Here is a 25,387-nt window from a genome sequence, read left to right as displayed (position 1 = left end):
GTGGCGGAGCGCATCGTACATGGCTGGTAGATGAGTTTCTGAGTGTGACCAGTGAAGGTGTCGTAAATATCCCGTATTGCTTCCCCCCGTGTTCGTCCCCCGGTCTAACGGTTCGTCAGTCCGCTGGTCTATTTCCTCCCCTCCACCCCATGTTCGTTCATTCGCCCTCTCCTCCCACTCCAGGCGGCATTTCCCGTATTTTCAAACCCAAAGCGTGACAGGTTAGGTGGCAAGGTGAGTTTAATTAATCTATTAAACTCACTGAAGATGAATACATAAACTAAAAGCTGGATTGTAGACATTTTTATAAGCATATTTATGAGCCTGCCTCTTTGTTATTAAATTCAATATAATTTCAGATTTTTCTATAACTTTTCTTCTGGTTAACTTAGAAAGTGAGCTATTATTGTTACAGGTTAGTTTTCCAAACTACAAAAAAGCAACTGTTAGGGATGCTCAAATATGAAAAGTTGGACTGACATTGATATCTGATAGTAACACCGGTATTATGCCAGATTTACCAATATTTCATTTTAGAATTTTTTTTTATCCGATTACTCGATTAATCGTAAGAATAATCGATAGATTACTCGATTACTAAAATATTCGTTTACAACAGCCCTAATATCCATGCTTTGGGTATCACTAAACAAATCAAAGAAAAAGGACTTCCAAAACCTAAAATTAAACATGGCAGAAAGAATGTGGAATTCTAGTATTAACAGGGTTTTAAAATGTGAACGATTAATGGTTTTCAAGAGTCCAAGTGGCACTTACTTTATTAGATGCAGATGAAGGCACTGTCCAACATGGAAAAAGAAAAGATAATATAATTTAGATCCTAAATGATATGGAAACAGAAATATTTCAAAGAAAAGAAAAGGACAACAACTAACCTGAAAGAGATGCCACTCAAAGTCCATCAAGTTTTTGATGAAGGTGGAAACCTGAACATTGACCGTCACTTTTTCTTTTGAATGGTCTTTCCTGTTGTTTTGGATACCATCTTCCCATGCCCTTTCTGGGTTAATCCCAGTGAAACAACTAAAAAACAAAATCAAAAAGGGGAAAATTCCTGAGAATATAAATAGTGTGGCATTCTCAATATAGCTGGTACAATATATAAATAAAGCTGTTTTTAATTACGTAAAGAGAAAACATCACTACCTTTGTCAAATGTTAATCATAATTTGCTTTAAAACTTTAAAACCATGTCATTGTAAAAAAAATTATAGGAATGGTTTTACCATTAAATGAACTGCAAAGTCTTGGCTGCCTCATGTTGATATTAGGTGTTGAAGATGTAGAAGATGGACAACACTGTCCTGTCTGGAATGTTTGCTGGACCCTCTCAAAGACAATATGGCCTTCAATGCTGACCATGCAGAAAACTGCTTGCCACAGGGACTGTAATAAACCAAGTCCTTAATTGGAAGAACATGAAACAAATCCTCTTATTTATACTGTTATGTTCCTTCTCATAACTTAACAAACTATGATTCAACAGAACCTCAGTGGAACGTGACTTAGTTTATTAGCCATTTTTGCTGAAGAACAACATGAGATCAATACGCTCATACCACACTTGGTATTCTTCCACATAGAACACAAAATAGTACCATTGAATAATGTATTGTTTTATCACATACATAACAGTTCCTCCCATCCAGCTTTGATGATCCAAGAATAGATTTAGCTGAATGTGGTAACCCAATAAATTTCCTCAAACAGAACATGACACCTATTCAGATATTTGCAACGCTAAGCAGGTATTTACTCTTAAACATTTAAACTGCTTCTTTATAAATGAACAGGTAACCTACAAATTCAGTCTCTGAGGTGCTCTGCGATTTCTTGCGATTTCTCTCAGGATAACGTCTGCATGTTTGACCAGAGTCCGTGGTACTCCGTGTAAAAGGTTCAGCTGTTGGCACACTGGTGGTTTCAGGTGAATCCTGAACCCCAGAAGATGTAGTAAAGATAAACTCTTCTGAATCTTGAGATGTAGATGTGTCCTCAGGTTGCTCTAGACTTTTGTGGGTGTCCACATCTAGAATCTAATCAACATGTCTACGCCAGACTGAGTTGTCTCCAACATTTATGTTGTACGTCAGAGGTCCTGTCTGAGACAGAATTGTGCCAGACTGCCATTTCTGACTTGGGCATCTGTAGTCTCTGGTGAGAACTTTTTGTCCAATGTCAAATGATCTGGTTTTATTCCTTCTTGTTTCCATCGAGGAAGGCTGTTTGTCCTCAACATTCTTGCGAATGTCTGGTTTCAACAAATCCAAACGAGATCTCAGATTTCGTCCCATGAAGAGCATAGCCGGTGTTTGTCCGGTTGTTACATGAATGATGTTTCTGTAAGCCAATAAGAAGTTGTCAATTTTCAATTGCAGAGGTCTCCCCTCTGACCGGCTTGCCTTCATGGATCTCTTGAACAATTGGATAAACCGTTCAGCTTGTCCGTTCGTTGCGGGGTGATAAGGAGCTGAAGTGATATGTCGTACACCGTTGTTCTTAAGAAAACCCTGGAACTCCTCTCCAGTGAACTGACAGCCATTATCACTGACGAGCTGTTGAGGCAGACCTGTGCGGGCAAACAGTGACCGAAGAATGTTGATTGTGCTGGCCGTTGTTGCATGCTTTACAGGAAAAACTTCTGGCTACTTTGAGTGAGCATCAACCACAATCAGGAACATTTGGTCCATAAATGGTCCAGCATAGTCTATGTGGATGTGTTGCCAGGGGGTGGATGGCCACTCCCACATGTGTACAGGTGCTGTCTGTGGCTGGCGCAGTGTCTGCTGGCAACCAGTGCAGGATTTAGCCAGGTTCTCTATTTCCCAGTCTATGCCTGGCCACCAAACATAGCTCCTAGCAAGACTTTTCATCTTGACTAAACCCAAATGTCCATCATGGAGTTAACTCAGCACCCTTTTACGTAGTAGGGGTGGTATTATGGCACGGGTTCCCCACATGACACATCCTTGGCAAACTGATAGCTGGTCTTTGCGGCTGGAGTATGCAGAGAACTGAGTGTCACTGGAGGACGGCCAGCCATTCACAGTAAAATCATATACTCTCGACTTGTTTCTCTTTTTACCTGAGCACTTGTCACAGGCAGAGGTTCCATTTGTGCAACGTGAAACACAGTTGCTGGATCAGTAGTTTCGTCAGTGGTTTGAGTTTGTGGAAGGCGTGAAAGTCCATCTGCATTTCCATGCAGTTTTGTACCTTTAAATTCAATGTTGTAGGTGTGTGAGCCAAGGAACAAAGCCCATCGCTGTAGCCGTGCTGCAGCCATGGTTGGTACACCTTTCTGAGGGTTAAAGATAGACACCAGGGGTCGGTGGTCTGTGATCAGGGTGAAGTGTCTTCCATGTAAATATTGATTGAACTTCTTCACTCCCCACACCAGACTTAGCGCTTCTCTGTCTATCTGCGCATAATTACGCTCGGATGCATTTAGGGACCTTGAGGCAAAAGTGATTGGTCGTTCCACTCCATCAGCCATTTTGTGAGATAGCACAGCACCAATGCCGTACGGAGAGGTATCACATGCAAGGCACAGAGGAAGATTTGGGTCAAAATGTGTTAGCACCTCCTCTGATGTAATGAGCTGCTTAGCACTATTAAATGCCTTTTTACAGTCTTTTGTCCAGTTCCACTAAACATTTTGTTGCAGCAGTGTGTGCAGCGGGTGCAGAACTGTTGACAAGTTCGGTAGAAACTTGTGATAGTAATTAATTAAGCCCAAGAATGAGTGTAACTCACTAACATTTTTAGGCTCTGGTGCCTTCAAGACTTCTTCGACTTTGTCTTTGGTTTTGTGGAGTCCATGCCTGTCGATCTGATGTCCACAATACTCAATGGCATCTTTGAAGAACTCACATTTGTTTTTGTTTGCTCTCAGTCCATATTTTTCTAGCCTGGCCAGGACTTCTGCTAGGTTAGCTAAATGGGTTTCGTCATCGACACCTGTGACAATAATGTCATCCAGAAAACATTGTGTTCCTGGAATGCCCTGCAGAACCTGATCCATGGCACGCTGCCATACTGCTGGAGCACTGGCGATACCAAATACCAGTCGGTTATACTGGAATAGGCCTTTGTGAGTATTTATCACTAGATATTTCTTGGATGTCTCTTCTACTTCCATCTGTAGATAAGCTTGGGCGAGGTCGATTTTTGAAAAATGTTTGCCACCTGCCACTGCTGTGAATATGTCTTCTATCCGCGGAAGTGGGTACTGATCAACGCGGAGTACTGGATTCACTGAGACCTTAAAGTCACCACAGATTCTCACACTGTCACCTTTTTTCTTGCTCACTGCCACTATTGGTGTAGCCCAGTCTGACCATTCCACCTTGGTGAGTATTCCTTGCTCCTCCAAGCGTTGAAGCTCTGCTTCGACTTTGGGACATGCAGCATATGGTACAGGGCGTGCTTTGTGAAATCTGGGTTTTGCGCCGTCTTCCAGTATGACCTGTGCTTTAATATTTTTCAGAGTGTCAATGCCTTCCTTGAACACTGGAGCATGTTCCTCAAGTATCTGTTTTAGTCTGTCCTCCACAGAACTTGTACTCAGGGCTGGTACCAGTCTCATGGACTTTATTTCATTCCAGTTGAGTTGGATGTGTTTTAACCACTCACGTCCAAATAATGGTGCACCGCCATTTTGTAGAACATAAAGTTCAAGGTTGCATTTCTTTTTCTCATATTCCACTTTCACTTTTAGTTTTCCTAAGGGGGTTATTCTTTCACCCGTGTAAGTTTTTAGTTTCACCGAGGTGTGCTTTAGTTTCAGGTTTGGAAACTTGTCTCTGTAATCTTCATATGAGATCAGTGAGAGGGCTGACCCAGTATCCAGTTCCATCTTTAACTTAACCCCTTGTACTTTGGGTGTGAGCCATATTGCCCCCTTATATTTCTCCTTTTCTTGTATTGTGTGCAGCTCAAGGCATGCTAATTTTTCCTGGGAGGAATTTGAGTCTGTGTCATTTACTTCATGCAGTTTCCTGTCTTTTTTCCACATTTTGTTTTTCTTATATTGTTTTGATCTGCATATTTTCTGTATGTCCCTTTTTGTTGCATTGGAGACATTCTTTATCCTTAAACCAACAATTAGCAGCGTCATGCGACTTCTTGCCGCATCTGTAACAGGTCTGTAATTTATCATTAGGCTGCGCACGCATTTTATTGACAGCGCACGGTTCCGTGTATTTTTCCTGAAGTTCTCCCGCATCTTTTGCTGCAGTTTCCATAGATAGAGCGATTTTTAATGCGCGATGCAATGTCAGATTATCCTCTGTGAGGAGTCGTTTCTGTGTGCTTTCATTGTGCAGCCCGCAGACAAAATGGTCTCTCAGCGCATCTGACAGCCCCTCCCCGAACTGACAGTGCTCCGACAGCCGCCGAAGCTCAGCGATGTACGTCGAAGTGGACTCGGTTTTTGATTGATTTCGTTTATGAAATCGGAATCGTTCGGCTATGACCAGTGGCTTCGGTTGGAAATGTTTTTGGAGAACCTCTGTGATCTCCTTGAAACTTTTGTCTGCTGGTTTGGCTGGTGTGATGAGGCTGCGTAGCAAGTTATACGTTTTTGCTCCCATTACACTCAGTAGCACAGTGACTTTCCTCTCATCCTCTACTTTGTTAGCTAGACAGTACTGCTCAACTCGTTCCACATATGTTGTCCAGTCCTCTGTGCCGTCTTCAAAAATGTTCATTTGTCGAATGCCTCCCGACATTTTCCGTGTAGTGTTCGTTACTCACGTTATCTCTGTAGTTCGTTAGCTAGGAAGCCACATTAGCATTCCCGACGGCGATTTTTTCAGTTCTCCTTTTCTTGTCTTTTTGTCACTTTCCGAGGTTTTTCCCCCTCTCTGTCGTTACATGCACATCGGGGATCCGTTTAAATCTCGTCACCAATTTGTTATGTTCCTTCTCATAACTTAACAAACTATGATTCAACAGAACCTCAGTGGAACGTGACTTAGTTTATTAGCCATTTTTGCCGAAGAACAACATGAGATTAATACGCTCATACCACACTTGGTATTCTTCCACATAGAACACAAAATAGTACCATTGAATAATGTATTGTTTTATCACATACGTAACAGATACAGTATGCATTTAAATGATCATCATAATAAAGAGTGTCCACTCTGCCAGGTACAGTAAAAGCAAGGATCTTAAACTCCTCAATTGTCATGCAAGTCACATCAATGTTGATAACTGTAGGCTGGATTAATGTATATAAGTTGTAGAGGAATTCATGGTACTTTGCACTGAAGGTGAAGTGTGCTTTGAAAGTTCATCAAAACCTACCTTGGATGATATTGTGATCACTGATGGTGAAGTGTCTTTGGTGCTGCTCTTGTTTTCACAAACGCAGGAGGAAGGGCTGTCCTGGTTCCACGGCAATGAGGAAGTCTTCAACACTGGCTTGCATCTTTGACATAGTTATAAGAAGACGAATAATAAAAATTATTAAATATATTTAACAGCACAGCTACATTCAGATAGCAAACAAAGCCAATGAGAAAGAGCTTCTACAAAGAAGTAGGATCATTAGAATAACCACATACCTGCACACATCTGAAAACATGGTCCACAATTTGACATGAGCTGTTTTGGATTCTTCTTGTGGCCTTTGGATGTAGGACGAAGCACATGAATCAACAGAAGAATGCCTGGTTTTCCCAGCCTGGAGGAACAACAGGATAAATAGCAGACACATTAGGATAATAAATAAACATTTTAAAGAGAAGTGTGAGCAAAACTTACCAGACCCACCTTTGTGTGTGTGTCACCATCACAGTCATTCAAAATACTTTGTCCGCCCGGGTTACCCTGGAGAGCATTTTTCAAGCATAAAAATGCATAAAAATGTCAGAAATAATTACCATGAACACAACTCAGACATTAGGCATTATAGAAATTAGTCAGCTTATAGAAACATTCTGGACAGCATTTCTTCTACCAACCTGTCAGAAGAAATGTGTTGAAGTCATCATAACAGGCTTCAGTCACCAACATGACGTACTAATGAAGAAAAAAAGAGGCAGACAATATGTCATTATTTATTATCATTATTATTTATAGAGACAAAAACATTTTGGCTTAGCTTTGATCACATAGATCAAACCACCAGTCCAGCACAGCCACTCTCCCCATTATACCATCTATAGCTGAAAACGGGGGGGTGGACACGTAGTTGCCTGGATTTTAATCGGTGCGTTTTGCATCCAGTGAAAACAAAGATGTTAACAAATAAACTGGACAGTATGCTGTACATTTAGTGGTATTTTTACAGTTGCGGTCTTGACTGGTCTTGAAATAAAATGCCGAGTCCTCAGAGACCGAGACAAGACCGAGACCAAATGCGGTCAAGTCCGAGACGAGACCGAGACCATGAAAAAATGGTCTTAAGACCGGTCTCGAGACCAAGACCAACTTCGAGTACCACAACACTGATATCTAGCATTGTAATTTTCAGATAATCTTGGGTTTCTACTGTGTGGATCTCACTCTACTTCTGTCTTTCAGTAAATACAGCTTTATGTGTTAATATTGTTATGATGTTCTATATGTTTATTGTCTTTTATCAGTGCTGTAGAGTTCATTAGTGTTCCTTCAGTTTAAGCTGGAGAGAAACCTGATCCAACATTCCACAGTTTTTATACTACAGCAATGCAACATTGTTCTGTTGGACTGAAGATACAGTTGCACTTTGAAGTTCTGTATGGGTTTGATATGAATTTGCATCAACTTTTTAATAATTCTGAAGCATCTGAAATTAATTAAGGTCAATAAAGGTCACACACTGTGAAGTGAGTTCAAGTTTCTCCTAAAAATGAGCTGAGTGGATTTTGTTTTTACTGCACCAGGCTACTGCTGAATGAAGATCAGAAGAGAAAAGAACTGGGTTTTACGGTTGAGAAGAAACATGATTTCAATTCAAAACATAGTTTGCATATGTATCAATTAAGAATCCTGGTAATTTCACACTGAAACTGTTTTTGCACACATTTGGTGTGGCTCCCAGTCCTTAAACCTGAAGTTAGTTAGTATTTATCAATAGTATTCATAATCATAAAATTAACTTATTATTTACTAATTCCTAAAAAAAATAAAATAAATCCACTACCTTTTTAAAGGTGTTTTCTGCCTCACCAATTGTGAGATCCAACAAAAAGATGTTCTCCCACTTTGAACCACAAGATGGCAGCAGTGCGATGGCACAGTGCTCAAAGTGTTTTTATCCCTTTGGAACTTTCCTCTAATTCGTGCTTCTGAAAAGGAAACCTTGGTAAAATAATTACAATAATTTCCCATACCTGTCAACATTTTAATAATATTGATTATTGCTAATAATTTGCTTGAATTAATACTAATTGATAAAAAATATTTGTGGTACAGGAAATTATTGTATAAATATGCACCCTCTGTAAATTTTCTGAGCTCTTCAGTTCAGGTAACGCGTTCCGTTTGTAAAATTAATTTTACTTGTTTCCAGATGACACGTGTTAAGTTATTTTTGCATAAAGCCCATGTGTCTGGAAGGTCCAGTCTGTCGTGTCCTGATACAGACACAACATACAGCAGCTCAAAGAAAGCTGCCTGAAAGTGAGGCTGCTTCCTATTTGTTCTGTCAAACCCATCAATGAGAAATGGAAGGAGAATGGCACTGGTTGAAATCTGCCAAGAGCTGCCTATACTCCCAATTTGAGTGACCTGCAACAACTGTAGGAGTTACAGTTGTTGCAGCAGTCTGTCTGGGTTCTTCTCCAGTAGCAGCATTAAGGAAGAGCTCATACATAACCACAACAGGAATTTACCCAAATACATGCGTGTGACTACACAATATTTTCCATAAATATCAGACATTACAAGTCAGCAGAGAGGGACCATGTACTCAAAAAAGTATGGTGGTGGAAGCATGATGCTGTGTGGAAGCCTCACAGCAGCAGGAAAGACAGGATAGTTGGCAACATGATGGCAGAGAGATATTGCTCTGTCATGGAGGACAAAACTGGCTCTTGGAAAGCCAGAAATGTCAACATTGAGGAGATATAGGGATCTTAATGGTTATTTTATATATTTCTTATTCCATATTTTTGTGGGTTTTATCCCTTTTAGTATTATGGTGCCTTAACATCAGCCTGCCAATTTAACTAGAGAGGGAAATTAGCCACCTGGCTATGATCTCATGTATTTACACATACATGTTCATTAAAACACAACAAAGCCATTTTTAAATATGAACTTGATAATCTAATTCAATCTGACAGACATCAATGTGTTGGAAACAGATTCATTTTCCAGCAAGATAAATGGTAAATGGCTTGGATAGCGCTTTATCAAATCCAGAGGACTCCAAAGCTCTTCACACTACATTCGGTGATTCTTTCATGCATATAGTCACACACTGATGGTGGCAAGCTACTAGATAGTACTGGATAGCCACAGTTGCCTTGGGGCACGGTTGCTATGCACTGACACCACCTGTTAGGCCCTCTGTGTGTGAAGTGTCTTACCCAAGGACACAACAACGAAGACAGGTCTCGAATTGGCAGCCATCATTTCAATTTAAGTGAAGATCCAAGGGTGTGCATACATTTTATGCATATCCTAAATAACATTTGAATTAATCTGAAGCATTTTCAATCTTTCTCCTCGGATATTTGATCTAATTCCTTCTACATATGAATAATGCTTCTGGAAACAGAGCAATAATTGGAAGCCAAAATTCTCTTCTACCCCACAACTTCAGCGATGTGGTTTCCATTCTAAACTCTCCCTCCTCTAGTCTGGTTGAGAGGTCCAGTGAACACTAAACAACTTTCTGTCTTCATCACTATGTATTGATCTTCATCCCCTTCCTTTCTCTGTCTTGTGGTAAATAATAGCACAGCCTATCTTAATCTTCTTTAATTATCTTTTTATACAACAACTACCCTGAGGCAGAGGATTGAACTCTTCCGGGCCGTCAGATATTAGCCATCGGTCCAGAAGCTGCAGATTAATGCCAAAATCAATTAGAGACAGAAACTGAGGAGGGAGACATGCTTCCCTGTCCTGCAAGCTCACCCCAGGACCTCTGAGGATTAGGACAGACTTCTGCAGTGTTGATCATCTGTAGGAGAAAGGAAAGGGGGTGGAGGGTAACACTCATTAGAGGGCATGTTTGTTTTTTGACAACAGAATAGTGACTCTGAAACCATCAAGCCCACCCCCACCCCACCTCTACAAACATGTCGCTGCCATTACTGAGAGTACAATCAGTGAAGTTGATTGCATGCATTGCAAAAACATTGCAAAAACAATCAATTATGTTATCTCTCAACATAAAAAATAACATAATTATGTATGTTATATTTTTTTTCTCAGTCACCTTAGTGCATTTCTTCAATCGTTTTCAACATTCATGTTTGCATTGTTAGAGCAGTTTTTATAAAAATCTATTTATTTCATGTAAAAATTAAAGACACCTGACCTAAAAGCTGAAAAAGAAAACATTTATTGTGCAGTTTTCACAATACCACAAGTAATGTATAATAAGATCATACAGGTTTCTATAATATATTAACTGACTGCATAAAACAAAATCAGGTTTCAAGGATCATGAACATAAAATTGTTTTTAACAGCTAATAGTCATGTCATCCTGTACATTAAAATATCTTAGCTGCATGTAAAAAGTAGTTCACTCCACAAAATGTTTTTGAAGTATTCCTGAGAAATAACTAATTGATGTAAATTATTTTACATAAACAAATAACAGAATTTTTTGCTGTTTATCTTTCTACTAACAGTCATATGCTCAGTTTCACCACTGACTTGTACCATAAACTCTTGGGAAATACAGTAAAATAATTAAATCTGCATAGCACACAGATAATTTACAAAAGCCAACTTTGGATGTCAAAGTGTCTAAAAAAGTGAGTCAGATTATTGGAAGCAGAGAGTGCCCTAGTAAAAAAGAAATGTATACTTTAGTATATTTCAAACATACTTACATTTGTGAAAGTACATTTTAAGCATACTAAGTATTAAGTGTACTACCTATAAATATATATGAAGTATACTAAAAAGGGTATAATTGTACCAAAATACACTTTTAAGAAATATATTAAATAAAAGTATACTTTAAGTGAACAAAATATGTAATTGCTCAAGTGTAAATATACACTTGCTCAGGTGTACATTTAAAATATATGTCAAAGATATTTTGTGTATCTTTTAAAATATATGCTCAAAATAGAATTTTTTTAAATTCACTTAACTCTTAGTTTAAATAATTAATTTCAGTATGTTTTAAATTACATCTCAGTGTAAATTTTAGGCTAATAAAGTATGCCTTTTTAGGTGCTTTAATAATATTTTACTACTTTTGTTAAAATGGCAAAGAATAAAAAAATTATAATCCTGATTTAATGTTGTTTAGCAAAGTAACTAATGCCTCAAAATACCAAACTTTGACACTTTAGTGACAGAGGTTCTACAACAAAAACAATACTTGTCCTTAATAAATGTAGCAGGCATCTTCAGTTTTACATCTCTCCAAATATAATCAGTTGTTTTCAGCTTAACAAAAACACGGAAGCTGTCTTTACCCAATCCATTTTCAGATGTATGATGTAAGATCAACGGCAGTATCTCCAGTTCACACTCCAGACCAGATGGTGGCGGTATTGCACACTTTCATTAAAAAAAAAACGCCATAAAAAGAAGAAAAGGCTTGACGATAGGATAACAGACGCTGTTCAAATTCGCCATTTTTACTCGCATAATATTGCCTTAAAAGTAGAGAGAGCCTTGATAATAGTTATGTGGCGACACTAGATGGAAATTCAGATTTTGTGGAAGTTTAGTTTTAGTAAATTGCTCAACAACGCCACCCTGGGAATTTCACCCAGAGAATATTACCTCTTGTTTAAGGCACACAGGTTCTGTTATGCATAAATTAACACATCTGAGACCATTTCAAAATTATAAAAAACCGTTTATTAAATTCTTTAAAAAAAAATGTTTTTAAAACCAGTTTCTTCTTTAAAAATTAAACTAAAGAAATCAAAAGAAAATAGAAGAACTGCAGCAGTTGAGGTTACCGGCCGGAGGGGGCGCTATGGGGACGACATCCACCAAACACAGCAAATCAAAAAAAAACCCTTAACACCAGACGCAGTGAGACAAGCCAAACTCCAAAATCACAGCACACAGACGAGGAAGACACCGTCACCACACCAACACCGCCACCGGACCTCAGCAACTGCAAACAAAAAAAAACCCAAACAATTAACCAATATAACAATATCAGCCCGACTAAATAAACAAAAGGGCTGTGAATAAAAGTAAAAAAATAAAAGTCAGACAATACAAGTTAAAACATTAAGACCAGGCGTGGCCCTGCCACAGCGGGAGATGAAACGGGCGCGCCGATGCCACACCCCAAACACCGCTCCAATTAGGGCGGATAACGCCGCCACAGTCCAACTTGAGAACAATTGTGCAGAAATCCGGAAGATTTACGTAGCCGGTGCAGAACAAAGCCGAACAGATCCGGGAAAAGAACGCAGACAGAGCAGATCCGGGAAACGAACGCAGACAGAGCAGATCCGGGAAACGAACGTAGACAGAGCAGATCCGGGAAACGAACGTAGACAGAGCAGATCCGGGAAACGAACGTAGACAGAGCAGATCCGGGAAACGAACGTAGACAGAGCAGATCCGGGAAACGAACGTAGACAGAGCAGATCCGGGAAACGAACGTAGACAGAGCAGCAATGGTTCAACTGTGGGGAACCTATAAAAAAAATGTATCACCGTTTTAAATAAAACAAGAAACTGGAGCTTAGATGAGTGTCAATTTCTTACCTGCTGATCCACAAAACATGCACACACACTCGCAGACCGAGGAAGAAAAGGAACGCAGCGCAGTGGCGTTTTACCACCATCACACTTCAGTTTAGATTTTGACCAAGATCAGCTAAAGTGCAGGGAGAGAGAACACCTACCACCAGAACATCAGCGCAACATGCACCAGCCAGCGATTTGTTGCTTTCTGCTGCCAGAGTCCACCAGACGCAAGCCACACAGTGGGAGAACAAAGACGACACATGCCTAAATGAACGCTGCAGCTCCCTTATATACACCACGCCCACTTCAAGAACCGGAACTTCTCACCTGGAAACTATTCGTGTGAAATTATGTATATTTCTATACCACTACAGTTACTAATTTTGGTAAATTCAAGCTGGTGACGTTAGACGACAACACAACTGGACAACAACCGATGGAAATGAAATGTGGGTCAGAAAAGGAGCCTGAAGGAATGAAGGCTGCTAACGTCTTGCTAGTTGGTGGTAAGTTTGCTTATTCATTATCTTTGTTCAATTATATACAGTGCAGTAAATCTATAAACAAACTTACATTGGTTTCATAAATAATAATCTTAATTTTTACATTTTTGTTCATTGTAATCTCTAACAATATTAATTTCTATTTTAAATTATTAAACTTTTGTATCGTTTTTGTTTTTTGTCAATATTGTAGGCTAATGTTGGTGACCAAGTTTTTCAATCAACATCCAGTCAGAGAATGGTAGGTTTATTTGTTGGCATTGAATTACATTACTAACACATGCACCAATGAGCGGCAATTAAACTTAAAAAATTTACTCTGTCACTCAAATAATTTATATTGTTGAAATACAAAATGTAACGTGTTCTTTTTTTGGTTCATTGCCAGATAGCCTAACATAATCAGTATTGATGAAAATGTTTTTGTTCTGTTCTGTTCTGCAGATGCTGCTCTGCTGGAATATTGAAATTCTACCGCTTCGGAGGTGTGCGTAGCTATCCGTCGCAAATGTCACAACGAACACTTCATTGAAAAAGAAAATAGAAATGAAATGTTCACATTAAAATGTTCTTTTGTTTTAATTCACTGTTTTTGAATTTTAAAAGTTCTTTTATTTTTGTTCTTTAAAGTAATAACTTTGTTTTTTTACGGTGGCCGACAGGTGCAAATGCGCAGTAACAGAGAAAACATGCAAACAAAAAAAGAGACGCAAACAAAAAAGAAAATGAAATGCAGCAAACAAAAAAAGAGGCGCAAACAAAAAAGCAAATGAAATGCAGCAAACAAAAAAAGAGACGCAAACAAAAAAGCAAATGAAATGCAGCAAACAAAAAAAGAGACGCAAACAAAAGTCCCTCCTGCTTTGCTCGACCAAAACAGCAGAAGATGCCTCAGCACTGCGGGATGTTGTTGATCAGATCGACGGACTATTGATATGAGGGCTCGATAGACAACTTTTCGCAAGTAAGATGGACATAATATTGTGTATATTTTGTGATTAGAATATTACTATACTCTATTTATGTCCACCGGCGAAATACCAGCTAATGCTAGCTGGTATAGCGCTATAGTGCTTGGTGTTCAGCCCCCGCTCTGAAAGCTAACCGAGATTATCTTAAAAAGTTTATTATTTAACATTGACTTAGATTATCTGATAAAAGAGCCTACTATAGAGGTGTGTGTGCTAAACATGTATAGCCTAATATTATAAAGTATTAATCATTGTTTATGTTTATATTTATATAAATATGTATTGATAAGACGAGAGCGGTCCATTAGGCGTCTGTCCTTTTATCATGTCTATGTGAGAAACGGCCCGGTCTATGGAAGACGGGTCCTTCGAAGGCCACGAATATGAACGACCAGAAGAGAGAAGCTGTAGCCTTCGGCTAGCTGCCTAGCCTCCATCTCGGCGTTATGTTGCTAAGCAACCGTGACTACGTGAAGCACAGAGCGGCGAAGGAAAAAAACAAACTCAGAAGTTTTTTTTTTTTTTTTTTTTACTCTTTATTTCTGTATTATTCTTCACCTTTTGTAATAAAGGCTGTTCCATAGTAAAAAAGAAATATATTTGTCTGATTCTAAAATGTTTAAACATGTATAGCAAGGAGGAATGTACGCAAATTATTCATTTTCAAATAGCCTACTCTCCATGTCCCAGGAAGTAAGACATTACAGTTAAATAAAACTATTATGTTTGAAGGCTTAACTTTAATCAGTGAAACCCATTTGCTCAGGAATAAATTACTTTAGTGAACCAAAAATATTTACAGCTATTACCAGAGTTAATATCTGTGTTTCACCTCCACTCATAGTGGAAAACTGGCGGGAGTTTTTAAAACGATTTGCCGGGAGATATGGGTTCTCTCTCGGTGAACCGAACCTGGAGCGCCCGGCCAGCTGACAGCTGGCAAGGGGAGCTGGCTGTTAATGCAGCGGGAGCAGACAGGTCCGAAAACGTCGGAGCAATATTGTAATTAAGTGATTTACTGTTGAACTGAGCAGATATTTCAGATCTATACATCTACATTTTCGCCTAAAAACATTGTAAAAAATAATTTTGTGTAATTTTAAGTGTAACACAGCACAAATAATTTTGCCGCCATTGCTGTTTTTCTGTACACCCGTTTTAAAGGATGCAGACCCTAAATTTGGACACAGCTGTTTTTGTTGGACTCCCTCTAGTGGTCTGGAGCACTTCCGTTTTCAGCGCTTTTTGTTTGCATCTTTTTTGTTTGCTGCATTTCATTTGTGGTTGTAGTCTTTTTTCTTTGCGTCTCTTTTTTTGTTTGCATCTCTTTTTGTTTGCTGCATTTCATTTGTTTGCGTCTCTTTTTTTCTTTGCATGTTTTCTCTGTTGCTGCGCATTTGCACCTGTCGGTCACCAAATTTATGAACATGAACATAAATTTTCATGTTCATTGTGTTCACTTCTGACTTGTCAACTGATAATTTATGTAATGTTCATAACGTTGTGAGTAAAATTGGACAATTTTAAAATGTCGGTAATAAAACAAAATATTTGAATTACCTTGAACATCTTGTGTAATTAATCTTTCCATGTAATTGTAGCCTAAAACAATGTAAGTACTGTAGTTTAGTTATGTATGTAATATACAAAATAGGAAAGTAGGAATAAAGAAGACTTATGAGTAATTAAAATTGTAGTTTATTAGCAACAGCAGTAAATCAAAAATAAAAATTAAGTGTAAAATATATTACTAATATATATATTTAAAGTATATTTTTAATATAATTCTGTGATAGAATTAGTACACTCAAAATATACTAATCAAGCTCTTGAATACTACATAAAAAAGTATACTAAGTACTACTTGAAGTTGTTCCGAAAAAGTACGTTGAAGTATACTAAAAATTATAAATTAATACTATTTAAATACTATTAAAATATACTAAGCACAAAAAAGTTGTTCCAAAATAGTACAGTTTAAGTACATAAATCAAAGTATGTTAAAATTTAATATACTAAAATATACTTTTTACTTTTTTTTACTAGGGTGGACAGGCTCACTTTCATGATAAAATAAACTGTCTCAAAAGACATGACATCTAATGTGTTAATCTATAGACCATACCCAACATTAAAAACTTTTCAGTTTATGCTGCTAAGTGTATGTTTAGTCCAGACAAAACATACATCTGATTTTGTATGATTTGTACTTCAAATACTGTTTGATATCAGTTTTGTCCACTTCTTACTTCATTGCCATTAAACAAAAGAGCTGCACTGTAACAAGGTGACTAACATAAATAAACTTTGTTCAGCAGAATTTTTTTTTTCAGAAAATGAATTAAATATGAATTAAATTTTGGAATGGATAAAATCAGAAATATATGTTACTCATCAGATAAAACAACTTCCAAGGCAATGCTTAAATAAGAGGGTGGTTGTGAGTGAAGAGGATCTGTACAGACTGAGACATCCAAAACATATTACTGTAGAAAATGCATGAACTACTATAACTCAAGAACCATACATTTCATGTAATTTTTACAGGTAGAAAATGTTGAAAAGACAGAAATTTATTGGGAAAATCTTAGAATTTTTAAAATTCAGAGAAAAATACTGCAAGGCTGCAAGCAGTTAATTGCCCTAAAATTAACAGCATTAACTGGCCATGATTACAAATTTTGCTTATGTTTATATCCACAATGTAAAACCGTGAACCAGACTTCAAACATTATTTGTACAGAGAATAGAATGCTGGTATGATATTTTTGTTTAATATAATTTTCTTTTTTTTTCTAATAATTTTATTTACAATGCCCTTTATATATCCAATTGAAATCTTAAAGGGCACATTCACCCACTGATGATGACAAGCTACTGGATTGTAGGCACCGCTTACTGGGCCAGTCTGACAGAAGTGAGGATCGGCCCTTCTGACCACCAGCAGGCGAGGAGGGAGAAGTGTCCGGCCTCACAGACAGAGTGAGCGGGCAGACATAATTTACTGTAAAACTGATTTTCACAATAAAATGTCATAATCTACTGTGTTTTTCACTGATGTAGTCTAATTAAAATCTAAAGTATATCTGTTGTTTTTATAGTAATTTCCCATAAACAGTTTACAGTTGTGAACGGTTCAAGTGATGGTTGCCAAAATATTATACTGTAATGCCTCAGACAGTAGGCCGTATTTACTACAGCAAAATTTACAACTAACAGTAATTTACCATAAAAAGTTTTTACAATAAATACCATAATGTATCATGCAGTTCTGCTGTGTATTTTTATGGTACATCTCCAATGTTTTCATAGCAATATTCCGTGAACAGTTATTGTTCCGAACTGTTAAAGTGACCATAATATACTGTAATGTCTTGTACGCTATGACTGTATTTACTAGGGTAAAAATCTGCCAAAGACAGCTGCAGTATTTTACTGTAAATTGGAGACATTTTTTTAGTGTGTATTAATCATAATTTTTTTATTATTGTTTACTTTGGAATTATTTTCTTTAGAATTTTCCATTTTGAAATGCGGACAAATTACTGCATTTTTAAGGTAAAATCCTGGCAACTACACCTGCTAGTAATTTACTGTAAAGTTAATATTTTTACAAAAAAATGTCTGAATATATCTCAATTCTGCCGTGTTTTTTTACTGATATAGATTAATTATATTTACAGTATGTTTTTATAATTTCCATAAACAGTTTACAGCTCTGAACTGATAAAATGACGATTGCTGAAATATTAAACCGCAATGCCTCATACGGTGCAGCTGTATTTACTATAGTAAAATCCTGGCAACCCTACTGGTAATTTACTATTTAATGTGTTTACAATAAAATGCTGTAATACAGTTGTTCTTATATTTGTATCATACCGTTTTAGACCGTTTATAGAAAATTATCCATATTCATAAATTATTTCAGATTTCTGAAACTATATCCAAAGATCCTTAGTCAAATTTCCTACAAATTATGAATAAAACTATACAACAACTTTTCCAAACTGCTGCCAACAAAGCAAAGTCTGTAGTGCCTGAAGATGTTAATTTACTCCTTAGTAAATCCTTTTAATTTGTTCTCGTCATCCAGATGGATAATCCCCTGCAGCAACAGATTACATGGATTACCATTCAATCCCTCTGAGGGAGGATTAACTTCTAATTCCACACATTTGTGTGCAGGACTTTACTTTTTGGATTTCTTTTTCTAGCATCTGACAGGCAGCAGACAGAAAAACCAAAGAATCGCACAAGTGACACCAACCAAAGGTTTACAGTTATTTTGTTCCAGAAAGATGTAAATGAAATATTGATTTCTGAACACTTCCTGAGTTTAACTCAGAGACAGAGTTAAACTAACTGATTCTGCTTTAGAGCTAAGCAGTGTTTAGAAACAAACACGGTTTCTGTTTCTAAATGAATATGAACTTGTTTTCTGTGCATTTCTTGAGTTCTGAAAACACTGCATGTTTTTTCGTTATGTTGACCATTTCTCATTTTCTGCAAATAAATACAAATGTGTGCTTGGAATTTCAGAGACATGTTGTGAATAGTTAATAAAATAAAAGAACAATGTTCATTTTACTCAAACATAGATCTATAAAAGGTAAAATCAGAGAAACTGATCATTTTAAGTGATCTCTTAATTTTTTCCAGAGCTGTATATGATTTGGTTGTTTTTTATCAGATTTTTTTATTCTTGTAAGCTTCTTGTAATATTAGAAGGCTATAATTCCTCTTCATATTACTCTAATTTAGCGCCATTCCCGTTTTTTGCCTTCTGTTCAATCTGTTTTCTGTTAGTGGGGGTGTCAGACTGATCTGGAAGTCTGGGGGAGTCCAGCCGGCTGCGCTCTGTGGAGCGGGAGGCTGCATGGGAACCAAAACACTTGTTCGCTCATGCAGGTCGCCTCCTTCTCGACAACAGTACGTGAAAGAAGCTCCGCAGAGCGCGCTGTCACGGTGCGTTAAAAACCGGCACGGTTCGAATTATCATTGGATCTGAGGCGAAAGCGCAGGGGAGGAGGGCTGAGGTATGGCGAACAAAAACTTGCTTTTAGATGAAGGAGAAATACACAAAAGCTTTCTTTTAGAGTAACTGTTACAATTATTTACAGAACGCCACCAATAAGAACAGAGGGAGGAAACAATTACTCAAATATATCAACCTGATCCAGCTGCTGGGTAACATCTGCAGAGAGCATAGAGCAAAATACGAGGCCACCCTGCGTGTCCGCTCATTTAAGCATTTTCCTGAGGCGACTTGTCAACAGAACAAACCTCAGAGTTTCACTCAGTTGATGAAGGATGCTGTAGCAGTCAGGGTGGAGCGGAACCCTCCCGACAGACGTGCAGCCCAGCTACAATAGCTTCATCATGTGGATAGCCACGCAGAGCACATTTATTCTACGACATGTTGCATTGACTGGCTAAAGAGCGCAAATGGTCTTCTTCCCACGGCCACGGCCCGTGTTGCAGCTTCCCTTTCCTCGACCTATGCAGGCTGCGCGCACACGCAGCTTGTCTCTGCAAACCTGCCATTCTGTTTGCAGGACAAAGTGAGTCCTTTCATTGATGGCCTTATTAGATGTGTGCTCACAGATCGGGGGCAGGTTTTTTTCCCGCTAGGCCTATACTGTGGCGTTCTTTGATTTGTCGCGTGAGGTATCAATAGAGCGCGCGCCATGGAGCCCTCCACTGAGCCATTATTTGTCAACCAGTTCCTTTGATCAAACCAGCTCTGTCTAGCACAAGTGGCGCATCGACCACTCCACTGGTGTGTGTATTTATAACACTTACCACTAAATAAATGGCGAGGCTGAGAGCCGCAGGAGCCCTGTGTCTGCTTTGCTGTTAAACATCACGTCGACATTTTTATTAATATCTTCCAAAATAATATTTACTTTATTAGTTTTTCATTCGTGTTAAACCCAAATACATCATTAGTGGACTGTTTTTTTTGTTTGTTTTGTTTTTGCAGGTTCTAATTTAAAGCAACACAAAAATTTAATTATTAAAATTTAACAATTTAACATCCAAATTCTACCTTATTATTATTATTATTATTATTATTATTATTATTATTATTATTATTATTATTATTATTATTATTATTATTATTAAAAGAAAAATACGTTTATTGGTTTATTTAGAATGCAAAAACAAGGAATTTGACTTCGGCGTCACGGTCATAGCGCACATATAGTTAAATATATACTTTAAAGGAAATTTAAAGTAAAATAGAATAAACAGAAAATAAACAACAATAATAATTGGGTTTATTTCAGTTGTGGACCCTATATACGGTGTTTTATGTGGCTTTATTCAAAGAGGAAATGCAGCTCTTATTAAAATGAAAACACAGTAAGAAGCTGAAAGGCCGTTAAAAATGTCTCATTAAAGGAGCTGAGACTGAGAAGCTTCTTTCTTGATCAAATGAAAGCCAGAAGACTCGAGCTGCCAGCGGCCTGCAGGAAGGAGCAGCTCATTAGTGGGATCAGTTCTGTCCGAGAGCTCCGCTGCTCTGCCACCGCTCAGTTCACTTGTCCTGAAAGTAGGAGACCGTGCTTGTGTGGGTGGTAATGGGGAGATGAGGTAGAAGGGGCGTGGTTTCTGGGAATGATCTTGAGGTGCGCCTCACGGACCAAGCTGTGATTGGCTGGCCCTCTCAGCAAGCGGCACGCGACTAGGGATGTTGCTATAAAGAATCCTCGCGTGGCCGATCTTCAAGTAAAACTTTGAAAAGTGATCGTCTAGCCCAGATCAACAGGTTGGTGGAGGAGGAAAAGACGCCTTTGTTCCCGCAGCAGCAGGAGCCCAACATGGACGCTGTTCTGGATCCCTTCTCTGCGCTCGACTCTCTCTCCTCCCCTCCTTATTTTGACGATGACGACTTCTTCACGGACCAGTCCTCCAGGGACGGCCACTTGGATACCGAGGATTTTCTAGATGAAGATGTGGACTTCTTCAGCTCTCACCTCCAGGACTATTACAGCAAAGACGGCTGCGGCAGAGCGGCGCCCCACGATGGGGACTATGACCTCGGCAGCCTGTCATTCTCTTCCTCCTCCTCCACGTTTTCGTGCACCCCCGACCTGTCCCCGCAGACTGGCCGCCACGTCGGGCCGCTGCTGAAGCGCCGCCGGAGGCTGCGCTCAGAGATAGAGATGCAGCAACTGCGGCAGGCGGCGAACGTCCGGGAGCGCAGAAGGATGCAGTCCATCAACGACGCCTTCGAAGGGTTGCGCTCCCACATCCCTACCCTGCCCTACGAGAAGCGGCTCTCCAAGGTGGACACGCTGCGCCTAGCCATCGGCTACATCAACTTCCTAGCTGAGCTCGTGCAATCTGATTTGCCAATCAGAAACTCGAACAGTGAGACACACGCGCAGCCAAAGAAAGTCATTATCTGCCATAGAGGAACAAGTGAGTCTGCTTATATTTCTACACCGTCAGTTGGATGGTTTTCTGACTGAGAATCCAGATGATGTTTCCGCTCTCTCCCTCAGGGTCTCCTTCTCCCAGTGACCCGGACTACGGCCTGCCCCCTCTGGCCGGCCACTCTCTGTCCTGGTTCGATGAGAAGCAGCTCCGGGAGCAGAACATCATCCGTACCGCAAAGGTGTGGACTCCAGAGGACCCCCGGAAACAACACCATACGGCCCTGACGGACATTGAAAACGAGCCTCCTTTCGGCCTGGTGGCCTGATGAGAAGCTCCGGAACCTCCTGATGCGCCTTCAGGAACCCATTATGTAAATGTCGAACTAGCACTGAAGTCGCAACCCCCTCAGCGCACTGTACGGCTTCCCAACCGGAATCAGTGTTACATACCTTTATCATGTTGATAATTGTGCTATTTGTAATTTCCCAGCTGGCAATCGTGTATTTATTATATTTTTTCTTACAGATGATAATATATATTTTAAATTAAATGCAGTGAGAGGAAACATGTTTTGTTTTGGTGTAAGCTGATTTGAGCACTTATTAAACAATTTGTTTTTTACTGTGAAATATCAAAATGTTCGTCTGCTGCATATTTTTCAATAAAAACTGTAAAAATGATCAGGACAATGTTTGGACTTGGAATGTGAATTTGTTTTTGTAATTTTTTTTTTTGCCAATTTTCCCACAGACTTCGCTCCAGTTTTTCAACTTTTGTTTTATAACGCTCTGATTATTTTTAGAGGTCTTGAAAAATTGTGAACGTTTTCAAATAAACAAAATGAAGTCAAACTGAACTTCCTTACGTCATTTTTAAAATGAGCAGTTCCTCCAGCCCACATGCATGGATGATGACTGTTGTTGGATAAAACATTCATGCGCGGCTTGGTTTTATGGAGTTGAACTGTGGCTGAAGATGGAAAAGAGGATGCAGGCAGAAAGGTCAAATTGGTAAATATGTCTATGACAGAAATATGCAAATGAAGGGCGAATGAGCAGCCGGCCCAAACCCCCAACAGCTGAAGGTGTTAAGAGCGCAGAGGCGCAGCAGCACGGTGGGAATCCGCTGAATGCGGCTCTGTGCTGCCAGGTGCTGCCGGGACATAATTTCCCGTGGTAGTGTCCTCCTGCCCACAGTCGGCCCCGCTGCATCGACACACTGCAGCATAAATGAAGCAAACGGCTCTGAGCGTCCAGCACAAGCACAACGGCGGAGAGGGAGCGCAGCCTTCAGTGGTTTCAGGTGCGTTTGGATTCGAAATTAGATGTAATTCCTGGAATTACCCGGGTTTTTTGTTTGTTTGTTTGTTGTTGTTGTTTTTACCTTTATTTGACGTCTCTCTGTGCCTCTTCACTTCTGTGTCCCATGTTTTCACCGCCGCGCCTTGCATGAGCTCGTAATCCCACTAGAGGCCATTACAAAGTCACATGTTAGTGAGTCATTTCAGCTTGACCCTTTCTTGACGCTGTGGTAATGTGAGCGGATTCAAACTATGGCTGCATTGTTGTTGTTCGCACCTTTCCTCCTTTGGACTCACAGTTTCATGCTTATCAGAGCGCCTCCACATCCTTTGGTCCGGCTGCAGTCAAGTGGAAGGGAGAAGCTGAAACAGTCCCGGCTATCATGTCGCTCTGCCTGTTACGGGCTTGGCAAGTCTTCTAAGAACAGCAGCATTTTACTACGTGACAGGTTTTATTCCCCTCAGAGCCGCTCTGGCCCAGGCTTTATGCGCCGCGCCAAGTGTGCAGAGAAAGGCCCGGAACAGAGCTGAAAGGAAGGCCGCTGATTCACCGCAAAGCAGACTGCGGCATTCAGCTCTAAGATCTGCAAAGACAACAGCAACAACAACAACAACAACAACAACAACAACAACAATAATAATAATAATAATAATAATAATAATAATAATAATAATAATAATAATAATAATAATAATACAGCGAAAGCAGAGTTTTATTTTTGATTTTTTTCTAACACAACGCAGTAGATTTAGCAGATTTTCCTCTTGTTCCGCCGTTTTTCTGTCCGGAAATGTCCCTGCTCGACTGACTCTTTTTTTTTTCTTTTTTTTAAATTGTTCTCTCTGTTTCAGATGAACTTGGCCTGATTGAAGCGGCGCTGTGGGAAACCGCAGTTTACGCACCAGGAAACAACACGTGAACTTTGCTTCTCACTGCTTTTCAAAGGACAATGATTGTTATGTTCACTGCCCATCACTGGGGCGATGAAAGAAACTCCACGAAGCTCCTCTGCTTTCTTTACGCTTCCAGGAGAGCAAAGTTAAGCTCCTCATCTGCACCAATTCTGTTAAATCCGCTTTACGGCCGCATGTTGGCGCACCGGGGGAGACGCTGAACAAGAGACACAAATCAGCTTGATTTGCAGATCATCTCGCGACGGTGGCAGGTTCTTTGGGTTTGGGAGGGGGCTTACCTCAATACTCTTCATCTACAGCCTGGCATTAAAACTGACCAAAATCACACCTGATCAGAGCTGTCCGCCACTCTCACTGCGCTTTGGGTGGCTCACCCGTCGCTGTCCGGCCTTAAAAGTATCTTTATGGGCTTCCCCCTCATCCTGCTGCAGGCCTGTATCTCTGGGAAAGCACCTGGTAGCAGAAACTTTGTCTCTTTTCATTTCCTTGCGTCCGGGTTCCCTGGACAGCAGCTGCCTAAAAGCAAGCAAAGAGTGGCCCTTGTAGTGTATTCGAGATGGATTTGGCACCGTGTTCCGCGTCTTTAAAGTTCCATTAGCCATTGTCCACGATACAATATGGCCGCTGTAAAGCATGACGTTTTGCAATAACAAAAAACACATTTTCATTTGTGGTACAGTGGAGTGAAAGCGCAGCGCTTTCGTGGCCCAGCCAAGCCAAACGTGTCCCTGCGTTTGCTTTGTGCCCCGCAGCCAATTAACAGCGAGTTCTTTGAGCTGCGCCGCGATAAGCCAGTTTAATTTATGTCTTCTATTTTTTTCAGGACAGAAAGGAGGTGGATTTGGCAATTTTCTTGTCATCACCTGGTGCTTTCTTCACAAGAGTGTAAACTATCCTGGGTGTCTCCAGAAACATATGGCTCTCAGCACCGTGCGCCATTGTATCCTGCGTTGATCACTCATTACCAGCATGTAACAAATCCTTTATTAGCTCTGTTTTGTGTCATATTTTCATCCGGTAGATTAAGCAGATGCTGCGATTGTACAATCCGAGCTGTAGGGCTACTCAAGACTGAAAAGGAGACGGGCACTCGGTTATGGGAGAGGCGAAGAGAAAAGCAACAGGCACATCTTCAGAGGAATAAAACATTTAGGAGCCATAAACAGACTTCAACCTGCTCTGTTTCAGCCTTTGTGTTGTTTGGGAATAATTAATGTTAATAGGGACAGGTTTGTATCATTTGAATGCATGACCACAGGTGCAGAGTGACAAGATGAATAAGCAGCACTGATTTTTGCCAAAGCTCGAGGGCTCTTGTCCAAGGTCTCCAAGTTGATAGAAAATATTGTAATCTCTTTGATTCGCAGCATTACTTTCACAGAGAACAAAGCGTGGAGATGAAAAGCTTATGTTGAAGTGAAACGGCCAGTGACGGTGGCC

At 39.6% G+C, this 25,387-nt stretch overlaps 1 protein-coding gene across 1 annotated transcript; it reads left to right on the top strand.

The window, feature by feature from the left end:
• Positions 1-20,847: 20,847 nt before the first annotated feature.
• On the top strand, positions 20,848-22,588 carry ptf1a (pancreas associated transcription factor 1a). Its single transcript, XM_014974137.2, has 2 exons — positions 20,848-21,774; positions 21,858-22,588. The coding sequence occupies exons 1-2, from the start codon at positions 21,171-21,173 to the stop codon at positions 22,055-22,057; spliced, it is 804 nt and encodes a 267-aa protein (XP_014829623.1). The 5' UTR covers positions 20,848-21,170; the 3' UTR covers positions 22,058-22,588.
• The last annotated feature ends 2,799 nt before the right edge of the window (positions 22,589-25,387 follow it).

The sequence above is a fragment of the Poecilia mexicana genome, unplaced genomic scaffold, assembly GCF_051168715.1.
Source record: "Poecilia mexicana isolate PSO_F unplaced genomic scaffold, ASM5116871v1 scaffold_17, whole genome shotgun sequence".
NCBI lineage: Eukaryota > Metazoa > Chordata > Actinopteri > Cyprinodontiformes > Poeciliidae > Poecilia > Poecilia mexicana.
Note: the sequence above shows the minus strand (reverse complement) of the source record. Positions and strands in the feature narration are given on the sequence as shown.

Excerpts from the sequence above, each read along its gene's own strand:
- ptf1a (XM_014974137.2), top strand. The coding sequence starts at position 21,171 with ATGGACGCTGTTCTGGATCCCTTCTCTGCGCTCGACTCTCTCTCCTCC. Across the intron at positions 21,775-21,857 it reads TATCTGCCATAGAGGAACAA|GGTCTCCTTCTCCCAGTGAC; the intron begins GTGAGTCTGCTT and ends TCTCTCCCTCAG.